This window comes from Nerophis lumbriciformis, linkage group LG34 (assembly GCF_033978685.3).
Source record: "Nerophis lumbriciformis linkage group LG34, RoL_Nlum_v2.1, whole genome shotgun sequence".
Taxonomy (NCBI): domain Eukaryota; kingdom Metazoa; phylum Chordata; class Actinopteri; order Syngnathiformes; family Syngnathidae; genus Nerophis; species Nerophis lumbriciformis.
Genome location: NC_084581.2, coordinates 23,699,273 through 23,711,262, shown reverse-complemented (window position 1 = coordinate 23,711,262; position 11,990 = coordinate 23,699,273). Strand labels below are relative to the sequence as shown.

Here is an 11,990-nt window from a genome sequence, read left to right as displayed (position 1 = left end):
ATACTACGTTACCCATTTAGGTCCCAGACCTGAAATATAACTCATTTAAGTCTGTTTCGGCCATTTATTTTTGTAGTTTTATTTTGAAAACCTACTGCAGTTTTTACCTGTACTTCGGGCGAATTTTCCCCTGCTTTTTACCTTATTAATCGCTTATAATCAGTTCTACACATTAGCTAATACATCGAATGACATTGTGATAGTAAGAAACGTGGTACACACGATATCGTCAGCTTTATCAACAGAAGGATTTGAGTTGTTTGAGGAAATGGTGCCTGTAAGATACAAAGTGGGTCATGGTGGAGAAAGACCCCGCGGAACTTAAGGCTGCTTCCTGGCGTTTCCGGTTTTCCGCAGAAAAAGTTACTTTTTGTTTTCAAGGCTAGTGTGTTTTTAATTACTGTATAATTAAACCACTTCTTTAATTAGACCTAAAGTAAGCCTCGAAGTGATGTGTCGGCAGCTAAATTACAATTTTCTATGTTATAGAGCAAGTTATCTACGAGCCACACCAAGGTGAGATGATGTTGTTTTGATGAACAGTGCTACTGTGAATGACGTAATATAACACGCGCTAATACTACCAGTATAACTACAGTTATTGAGTCTTTTTCATTACGTTTATTGCTGTGTTCATTGTCATTTTTTTAGTAACTACATTCGATTGTCCAACCTTTCTACGCTTTGTTTGTCATTGTGTCTTGCAGTTGAGTGACGTGCGTGTTTATCATGGCTATAAGTGCAGAACAGGAGGCTTTAATTAGCCAAATGTTTGAAGCCTATGTTGCAGAATATCACCATGACGTCATTGTCCAGCTCTTTTCCGACAACAGTGAGGACATTCATCAGCCTCTTGTTATCAATGCTATGACACTCTTTGAAGCCAATATGGAGGTACTAATACTTACAATTCTGTATTTTTTTCAATACAATTTTGGACTTACTAACAATGATAACATATATTTACTAAAGGTTTTTTTTTAAATAGGGGTGTAATAGTTCGATTCGATATGTGTGTTAGCTGATACGATTCAGGGCCGATCTCATTTTCTACCGCTTGTCCCTCTTGGGGTCACGTGGGGTGCTGGAGCCTATCTCAGCTGCATTCGGGTGGTAGGTGGGGTACACCCTGGACAAGTCACCACCTCATCACAGGGCCAACACAGATTGACAGACAACATCCACGCTCACATTCACACAGGTGGGAGGAAGCCGGAGTACCCGGAGGGAACCCACGCAGTCACAGGGAGAACATGCAAACTCCACACAGAAAGATCCTGAGTCCAGAATCGAACCCAGGACCTTCGTATTGTGAGGCATACGTACTAACCCTACGTTCATACGTCCCCACCGGCGATGAGGGGGGCGACTTGTCCAGTGTGTACCCCGCCTTCCGCTCGAATGCAGCTGAGATAGGCTCCAGCACCCCCCGCAACCCCAAAATGGATAAGCGGTAGAAAATGGATGGATGGACGTACTAACACCACCGTGCTGCCGATCTTATTCAGTGAGTTGACATAAATTCAGTAATTTTTTAGTGTGATACTGGACACTGTAAGTGACGTTTCCTATTTTCCTGTTATTTTTGTTAGGGAATTGGGTATAAATGAATTATGGATACCAACAAGCAAGTAAACAATTAATGGCCAATGCATTCAAATTGTATTTGGATCAACTGCAACCAACACTGGAAGTTGAATTAACAAGAGGAAAAGGCCTCGTTTCACAATGCAGGTCAATTCCTATTTTTTTGCCCATACGTGACCTGCATTGTTTTTTTTTCATGTCAGTGGGAACAGTGGGTTTCTAAATTTTTCTAATTTGTTAAAGTTAAAAAAGTTAAAGTACCCCTAATAGCTGATAGTCACACACACACTGCATTTCACCCATCCCCTTGTTCCACCCCCTGGGAGGTGAGGGGAGCAGTGAGCAGCAGCGGTGGCCGCGCTCGGGAATCAGTTTGGTGATTTAGCCCCCAATTCCAACCCTTGATGCTGAATGCCAAACAGGGAGGTAATGAGTCCCATTTTTATAGTCTTTGGTATGAGTCGGCCGGGGTTTGAACTCTACCAATCTCAGGGCGGACACTCTAACCACAAGGCCACTGAGCAGGTTAAATTGGCTATGTATGTGACTCGACTGCAGTGTGAACGCCCCTTGAGCAGAACATCATCATAAAATGATAAGCATCATAATTATTCGCCAAAATCAACGGTTACAAAATAAATAGTTGACAAATGAGCAGAAAACAGGTTAAAATAATGTTTTAGGAACTCACATCAATCAATGTTCCACCACTCCCTTGGCTACAACTGCTCGCCCACAGACACGCTCTTCGGAGCAGACATCAAAGCAAACATCCCCCAAACTCCCAGAGTCAAAATGCTTGCCCTCGTTCTTCCTAATCTTCTCCACGCAGTAAATCGGTTAAAGATTGTTGACTTTGATTGAACAAAATCGTTGAAATTGCCATAAATGTGTCAGTACTAACTTCCGTAAACTGCACGACGCGTGACGTTCTGTCTGAATGCGGGTCAGTTTGCTTTCACATTCGACCTATCCATCCATTCATTTTCTACCGCTTGTCCCTCTCTGGGTTGTGGGGGGTGCAGGAGCCTATCCCAGCTGCATTCGGACGGAAGGCGGCGTACACCCTGGACAAGTCGCCACCTCATCGCAGGGCCAACACAGATAGACAGACAACATTCACACTCACATTCACACACTAGGGCCAATTTAGCGTTGCCAATCAACCTATCCACAGGTGCATGTCTTTGGAAGTGGGAGGAAGCCGGAGTACCCGGAGGGAACCTAAGCTAGAAACTTAATAGGATAAATAAATCACATTTTATTTGGGAATGTGAACGACTACATTAAAAGATTGGGTTTGCCAAAAAAAATAAAATTCAAAATGCACATCCTAATATGCAGTGTGAACGTAGCCCACATGACTTGACAGCAAGACTAGATGACGTGGCAAAAGCCTATGGAATGTAAATAGGCACCAAAAATAGCAAAGCAAAGACAATTGGAAGTGCATCTGACATACCAAGCAAAAGGAGTCTCCATGCCAGGAGAACTAATTGAAGAAGTTGGAAACTTTGAGTATCTTTAGAGCCACTTTTACAGCTGATGGGAAGTCTGACAAAGAGATCAGGACAAGAGTGACCAGAAACACAATTTACCAGGATTAAAAAGAGCAACAACATCTCAACAATCACAGAAGTCCACCTTTGTTCTTTATAGTCTTCTCCGCCTTTCTATATGGATGTGAAAGCTGGACAATCTCTGCAAGTTTAGAAAAGAAGGTTGAGGCTTTTGAGATGAAATGCTATCGTGGTCTTCTGAAAGTCCCATACACAGTTCATTGAACCAATTAATCTAAAACAAGAACTAGAAGAAAAGTGAAAATGTTTTCTTTATTTTGAATTATCCAGGGTGTACCCCGCCTACCGCTCAATTGGAGATGAGATAGGTTCCAGCACCCCCCGTGACTCCGAAAGGGACAAGCTGTAGATAATGGATGGATGAAATGAAATTTTATTTACTCAACATAAGTTATCCCTTGAAGGAAGAAACCTCGAACACAGTGCAAAGCCACTTTTAAGTCAGCAATCCTCACCTTGATTGTGGCAAATAAACTATGTTTCTAATTACCGTATTTTTCGGACTATAAGTCACAGTTTTTTTCATAGTTTGGCCGGGGGTGCGACTTATACTCAGGAGCGACCTATGTGTGAAATTATTAACACATTACCTGTAAAATATCAAATAATATTATTTAGCTCATTCACGTAAAAGACTAGACGTATAAGATTTCATGGGATTTAGCGATTAGGAGTGACAGATTGTTTGGTAAACGTATAGCATGTTCTATATGTTATAGTTATTTGAATGACTCTTACCATAATATGTTACGTTAACATACCAGGCACGTTCTCAGTTGGTTATTTATGCCTCATATAACGTACACTTATTCAGCCTGTTGTTCACTATTCTTTATTTATTTTAAATTGCCTTTCAAATGTCTATTTTTGGTGTTGGGTTTTATCAAATAAATTTCCCCAAAAAATACGACTTGTACTCACTCCAGTGCGACTTATATATGTTTTTTCCCTTCTTTATTATGCATTTTCGGCAGGTGCGACTTATACTCCGAAAAATACTGTAGTAGCATTATCACTGGAGGGCTACACTGCACATGGTCATGCTGTAAGAAGATATGCTAACCGCTAAGCTAGAGATAGAATGCAAACAGAGATGGGTGGATCAGAACAAATATTGACTAACGATACCAAGTACAGTGTCAGTATATGGTCGATACTCCGGTGGTTACATCGATATTTTTATCATCAAAAAAGATGTTGTCGTTTTTGTTGTTTACAAACTAAGGAAATAAGTCCCTGGAAACAGGAGGGCTTTAAGGGCAAATACCAAAGGGTTTAAAACAGAACCAATAGTAAATTGATATCGTTAGACCGACATTCTGTGATTTTGTCTGATTATAATTGTGTTAAAAAAATGATCATTCAATGACGTTGAAACTTTGAAGTGACAGTATCAGCATTGGTATGGCCATTGCTGCCCCTGTAACTACTTGGTATTGGGTCAATACTTACATTTGTGGTATCGCACAAAACTAATATTAAAAACAGAAGAATAAGTGCTAAGTACAATTAAACAGAAGTGTAGCTAGAACCATGTTACAACAGAAAGTAACCAGCTATTAAAAATAAATTACCAAGTAGATGAATAATAGTTTTGACAAATTAATACAACTGGAAATGACGCAGTGTTACTGCATACATCAGCAGCAAAATTAAGACCTTTGTAACCCGTTTTGAAATGGTTCTATTATCATTTACATACCAAAATATGTATTGTCCATCCATATAGTCCCTTGATGACCGCAACAATGACAAAGTTAAAGTTAAAGTACCAATGTGGGTACCAGGTGTGGTGAAATTTGTCCTCTGCATTTGACCCATTCCCTTGTTCACCCCATGGGAGGTGAGGGGCGCAACAGCAGTGGCAGCACCCGGGAATCATTTTTGGTGATTTAACCCCCAATTCCAACCCTTGATGCTGAGTGCCAAGCAGGGAGGTAATGGGTCCCATTTTTATAGTCTTTGGTATGACTCGGCGGGGTTTGAACTCACAACCTACCGATCTCAGGGCGGATACTCTAACCACTCGGCCACTGAGTAGGACACTGGCCCTCAGTGGAAAAGTTTGGACACCCCTAAAGTACACCTTTCTCACGCATCTCTCCATTCTACCTAAGACAACATTTTGGTCTGCCTCATGATGCCACCTTGTTCCGTGGTTGCCAGATACATGGCTGTCAACAACTAATGGTTTGTACTTGTATAGCGCTTTTCTACCTTCAAGGTACTCAAAGCGCTTTGACACTACTTCCACATTTACCATGTACATTAAGCTGTATCCCCGTTGCACACTTCAATCTCATTTCATTATCATTGCATTCCCACAGATTGGCGACTATTTCAATGCTTATCCCAACGATGTCCTGGCAATATTTGATAAAGTGTTGCACAAGTCAGCCCTGGAGTTGTCAAAGAAAGCTTCTACCAAGCAATCTGGAGGACGAGCAGCTGAAGAGACGAGAAAGAAACAGACTCTCCATGCCCGCATTACAGGTTAGTTTTCACATGTCAAGTCTTACTTTCTGGGAATGCTGCGCATTGGAAGTCCCGTTTACAGAGACAACAGTATTTCAACTTCTGGAGTCCAGGGAAGACTTAAGCTGTATGCTTACTTTAGTATTTATTTCTTGATATGTTTTATATTTCACATTAAAAACAGATGATCTTGCTTTGGTTGCTTTCCTTTTTTTTGACTGTAGAATTGTTTTTTTTACATGTGGACATAGTTTATTAAAATTTTTGGCCTAAACCTAAACTCAGAGTATAGGGAAGAATGTAATGCGTAATAAAATATTATGATATGTAACGCAAAAATAAGATGTATCATTTCAAAACGTAAGTAGAAATATATCAAACAACAAATACAATTATTTATTTACAGTCGTGGTCAAAAGTTTACATACACTTGTGATGGACATTATGTCATGGCTGTCTTGAGTTTCCAATAATTTCCACAACTCTTATTTATTTTGTGATAGAGTGATTGGAGCACATACTTGTTTGTCACAAAAAACATTCATGAAGTTTGGTTCTTTTATGAATTTATTATGGGTCTACTGAAAGTGTGACCAAATCTGCTGGGTCAAAAGTAACATACACTATCAATTTTGGTGATGTAGAAAAGTTACAATCAAATCAAATTAGCTTCATGGTATGGCCTCTTAACTTCATGTGAGTGGTTATGATTGACGACACCTGTTGACTTCTCCGAGCCCATTTAAATAGGGCTCATGTGATGCAGTCATTAGACTCGGTTACAAACGCGACAACGGTAAAGTCAAAGGAACTCAGCACAGACTTGAAATAAGTAATCATTAACTTGAACAAGTCAGGAAAGTCACTTGGAGCCATTTCAAAGCAACTGTGCGGGCAATTGTTTGCAATTATAAAGTGCATGGCACAGTTTTGTCACTGCCACGATCAGGAAGAAAACGCAAGCTATCACCTGCTGCTGAGAGAAAATGGTCAGGATGATCAAGAGTCAACCGAAAACCACCAAAAAGCAGGTCTGCAATGAATTGGAAGCTGCTGGAACACAGGTGTCAGTGTCCACAGTCAAGCATGCTTTGCATCACCATGGACTGAGAGGCTACCATGCAAGAAGGAAGCCCTTGCTCCAGAAGCGACACCTTAAGGCTCGTCTAAAGTTTGCTGCTGATCACATGGACAAAGATAAGACCTTCTGGAGGAAAGTTCTGTAGTCAGATGAAACAAAAATTGAGCTGTTTGGCCACAATACCCAGCAATATGTTTGGAGGAGAAAAAGTGAGGCCTTTAATCCCAGGAACACCATTCCTACTGCCGAGCATGGTGGTGGTAGTATTATGCTCTGGGCCTGTTTTGCTGCCAATGGAACTGGTGCTTTACAGAGAGTAAATGGGACAATGAAAAAGGAGGATTACCTCCAAATTCTTCAGGACAACCTGAAATCATCAGCCCGGAGGTTGGGTCTTGGGCGCAGTTGGGTGTTCCAACAGGACAATGACCCCAAACACACGTCAAAAGTGGTAAAGGAATGGCTAAATCAGGCTAGAAGTAAAGTTTTAGAATGGCCTTCCCAAAGTGCTGACTTAAACACCATTGAGAACATGTGGACAATGCTGAAGAAACAAGTCCATGTCAGAAAACCAACAAATTTAGCTGAACTGCACCGATTCTGTCAAGAAGAGTGGTCAAAAATTCAACCAGAAGCTTGCCAGAAGCTTCAGGATGGCTACCAAAAACGCTTTATTGCAGTGAAACCAGCCAAGGGACATGTAACCAAATATTAACATTAGGGCTGGGCGATATTGCCTTTTTTTAATATCGCGATATTTTAAGGCCATATCGTGATACACGATATATATCTCGATATTTCGCCTTAGCCTTGAATGAACACTTGATGCATATAATCACAGCAGTATGATGATTCTATGTGTCTACATTAAAACATTATTCTTCATACTGCATTAATATATGCTACTTTTAAACGTTCATGCAGAGAAGGAAATCACAACTAAAAAAATCACTATTTTTTCATACGGTGTTGATCTGGAAATGTTTGCCTCGGCATTTTGATGGTGTGGACGTGTGGCACCGAACAGAGATATTAACGTGCGGAGTAAGCCCTCTTTATTGTCTAGCGGGTGACTTTTCAAATGATGCTACATATTAGCAGTGTATTTGAGTGTCCTGGGTTCGCCTATACAGTGTACTTATCTAATAAAATAATAAACGGGAGACATTAGAGCAGGTTCGGTAGCCACCGCTTCTTTAATGTCAACATCACACACCTCCTTCCACAACCACACACACCCTACGTCACAGCCCTACGGCAACAACTCTGGAGGGACAAAACTCCTCCTCCTTACCTAACACACTCCGGTAACTTGGGACACCCTGAACTGTTTGTTACAGCAGTAATGCTACTTTTTATAGCAAAGCTTTTGCCCCACACTTGACAAATTACGGTTGTCTGTTCGACATCTTACTTGAAGCCAAACCACCGCCAGACGATGGACCCCTGCTGTTTTTTGGGGGAATTAATTATTCCTCCATTTGTTACCAGATTCGCACCTTTTTTCTCTTGTATTAGCGCTCGCACCACTTCGCTAGCATCACAGCTAACGTTAGCCATGCTGCTACCTCTCTGCTCGGGGAGGACGTATACGTATGTGACGTATGACGTGACAGTATGTGACGTGTGTAAGAAGGTGCGCTTGCTGTCTGTGAGAAGGAGAGACTGGAAAGAGGAGGAGAGCCTGTAGTTTAATGCCCACAGCAAAAAGCAACTGCGTGAGAACGTATACTCGATATCACAATATAGTCATTTTCTATATCGCATAGAGACAAACCCGCGATATATCGCGTATATCGATATATCGCCCAGCCCTAATTAACATTGCTGTATGTATACTTTTGACCCAGCAGATTTGGTCACATTTTCAGTAGACCCACAATACATTCATGAAAGAACCAAACTTCATGAATGTTTTTTGTGACAAACAAGTATGTGCTCCAATCACTCTATCACAAAAAAATAAGAGTTGTAGAAATTATTGTAAACTCAAGACGGCCATGACATTATGTTCCTTACAAGTATATGTAAACTTTTGACCACGACTGTATGTAATGTAGTAACGGGCACTTTTATAATGACATCTAATATTTACGTATTTTGACCATTTTAAGCATACGCATTAATTTAAAAAACGCATCACGTTTGCTTTTTTTTTATTTTTTAAATTCATTGCTGATTTCTGCTCACGTCAGACTTTATGAGAGCCAACAAACATAATAAAACATCACTTACTGTACAGGGTCTGCTGTCATTAGGATGCCGACTGCTAGGATATTCATATATTCCCATTTAGATGAAAAATGTCCTAATAATCCTCGCGAAGAGACAGGGTGGGGGGACCAAGCGCTTTTCGTGTTGTCCTCGCCAGTTACAGGCCCGAAACGGTTGTCAATCTGTCCAAATTTTTAGAATTATATTCTCATCCATCTACTTTTCAGGTGAGATGGATGATTTATGACCTACAATAAAATTACAGGGAGCAAGGAAGCGAGGAAGCAACAGACTACTCGATGATGTAAACATAGGCACACAGGCTTGTGATCACGGCGCCGCTATAAATAGTTTGTCTGCGTTAGCGCTTATAATAATAATATCACTAATACCTGGTTAATATTCAAGTCACGAAATGTAAATGGAGTATTGTTGGTGCTTTTTGAATGGTTATTTATTGGATTTTATGGTCAGAATAATGGGGCTTACATTGGCTCCGCTTTATAATAATAATAATAATACATTTTATTTATAAGGCGCCTTTCTAGGCACTCAAGGACACCGTACAAAATCAAAACAATAAAATCAAATTGGATAAAAACAACAATAATAACAACAACAAAGATAGAGAAAAGAAGATGATTACAATGAATAAGCAGTCAGGAATAGGTGTGTTTTGAGTCTTGATTTGAAGAGGGATATTGAGTCTAAGTTACAAAGGTCTGGTGGCAAAGAGTTCCAAAGATGTGGGGCAGAGCAGCTGAAAGCTCGGGACCCATGGTGGACAGTTTAAATAAAGGGACAGTGAGATGGATGGATGAAGAGGAGCTTAGGGAACGTGAGGGTGTGGCGACATGGATCAGGTCAGAGAGATAAGATGGAGAGAGTTTGTGGATGGCTTTGAAAGTGAGGAGAATTATTTTAAAGTGGATACAATGTTTGATGGGTAGCCAGTGGAGTTGCTGCAGAACAGGGGTGATGTGCTGGCATTATGCAGACTTGTATTTATGTTTATTCAATACTTAGAATGCATTAAAAAAATCCATCTGTCGTCATGTCTTTCATAATGATTGTGAACGATAGGCAAAATTCTCAAAAATTGCAGTTCTCCCTTAAGGACATGATGTGTTTCTCCACATCAGTTGTCCCCATGGTGGCAGTGTTTACTTACCGTACTCTTCTTCCACTCCCTCAGCAACCAAATGGCCTGTAGTGCTTTGTTGGTAGATTTGGAGCTGTTTTGAACCAGTAAGTCCTGGCCCAAAAGCGCATCCAAATACACAGCAAATATTTCAACACAAAGACCAAATCATAGAAAATATAATTGATCATAAGTGTGGTTTTACTTGGCTAATTTACATCATTTTAAGACTTGTCAAAGTCTGCACCCTTCATTCGACTTGAAAGGCGGCATCTGGTGAGTGTGTGGCCATGATGCACCATCTTAAGCCTAGCAGATGAATTATACACACCGTCATTATAATTGACTCCAAAACCATATTTACACATCAAAGAAATCCTAAATAACCTAACACAGACGTGGTAAAAACTAGGTGTTCTAAAAAAAAAAAAAAATCCAAATTCAAATCGCGATTTATATTTATTCGGATTCTAAATCAAATAATTATTTTCAATAATTATTTTTTAAAAAGTGTTGTTGCAAGTCTTTTATTTCTTTTTTTAAGAATACATTTTCTATTGAAATAATTAAACAACTATTATGGACATTATTATTATTATTATTATTATTATTATTGTTGTTGTTTATGCTTTTATTTATTTCTGGTTTTCCTTTTTTTTAGTATTGTATTTGTTTGTCTTCTCAATTGAAAAAAAGCTAGGATTGAGTTGAAGTCGGGGTTGCTCTAATTTCTCTTATTAGGTTGATTAACATTGTGTGATTTTTGTAAATACAAATTTGGAAATAAATTTTAATAAAGACGTTTTTTAGGCCAACACTGCACGTTCAAGTTTTACGTAAGCAGCCAAGAGGAGCTTTTGTAACCTGTTTTGAAAAACCTTTTTTTTTAACAAATTATATACCAAATAATATATTACGAGAATTGTGTTGAATAGAGAATCGATTCTCCATCGAATCGAACCGTGAGGTTTCCAAAGATTCCCACTTCTAGTAAGAACTCTACCTCACAAATGTGAGTACACCCCACACATTTTTTGTGCCATATGTCCTGCTTTGCTATACTAGAGAACTTAAGTAGTAAGTGCACATTTAAGGTAATATAGATTTACTAAACAGTATAGATTACTTGCAATCAGTATATATTTATTATCAAATGCAAATGAGTCAACACATTGTTATTATTGTCTAAATATCTGGCAACACAAGCGAGTAGCAGGATAATTGTGTCTTTTTTGACAGTCAAGCATGAAGATGTACAGTGCATGAGTGCATCTGGCGCTTGGGAGATGTGGTTGATTGCGGGAAGCATAAATGCAACCATGCACTGTGACATACTGAAAGTGAAAGTGGGCCATGTGACATTTTCCCAACATAAGGAGTCTCCAAGATGACAAGTGTCTTACTCAGAAAGATGAAGGTGACGGACTACCTGCTCTTAGTTATATCCATGTTGCATTGGATTCACAGTGGGGATGTTCAGATCAGGGTTTTATGCTGCCGATTCTGATACCGATCATCCGTAAGTGAGTTTCCTGATCACATGTAATACCTGTAAATATTCAGATTTATTTATGATGCGTGCTATTAACAGTTTACCAATGTTAACATAATATTTAAACTATTTATTTATTATCTTTTATACATTGTTTGAGCTAAACAAAATCACTGGTACCCAACAACTAAACAAAAGCAAAAACTACTACTCTTTTAAATCTTTTGGTTTTTGCCCTTTGTACTTTGTCCAGTGACTAACTTACTGAACTTGTAAACAATAACAAAAACATCAAAAAACAGATTTTGTGAAAATAGACATATTGATCTAATCACTCTAGTAGTGTTGTCCCGATACCAATATTTTGGTACCGATACCAAAATGATTTCGATACTTGTCGGTACTTTTCTAAATAAAGGG

The 11,990-nt window shown here is 39.3% G+C and overlaps 1 protein-coding gene across 1 annotated transcript in view; it reads left to right on the top strand.

The window, feature by feature from the left end:
• The first annotated feature begins 111 nt into the window (after window positions 1-111).
• mcm9 (minichromosome maintenance 9 homologous recombination repair factor) overlaps window positions 112-11,990 on the top strand; it is a 46,804-nt gene continuing 34,925 nt past the window's right edge. Inside the window, exons 1-3 of the mRNA XM_061929895.2 lie at window positions 112-516; window positions 708-894; window positions 5,495-5,660. Coding sequence (XP_061785879.2) covers window positions 730-894; window positions 5,495-5,660 — 331 coding nt within the window. The 5' untranslated portion in view covers window positions 112-516; window positions 708-729. The remainder of the gene's footprint in view (window positions 517-707; window positions 895-5,494; window positions 5,661-11,990) is intronic.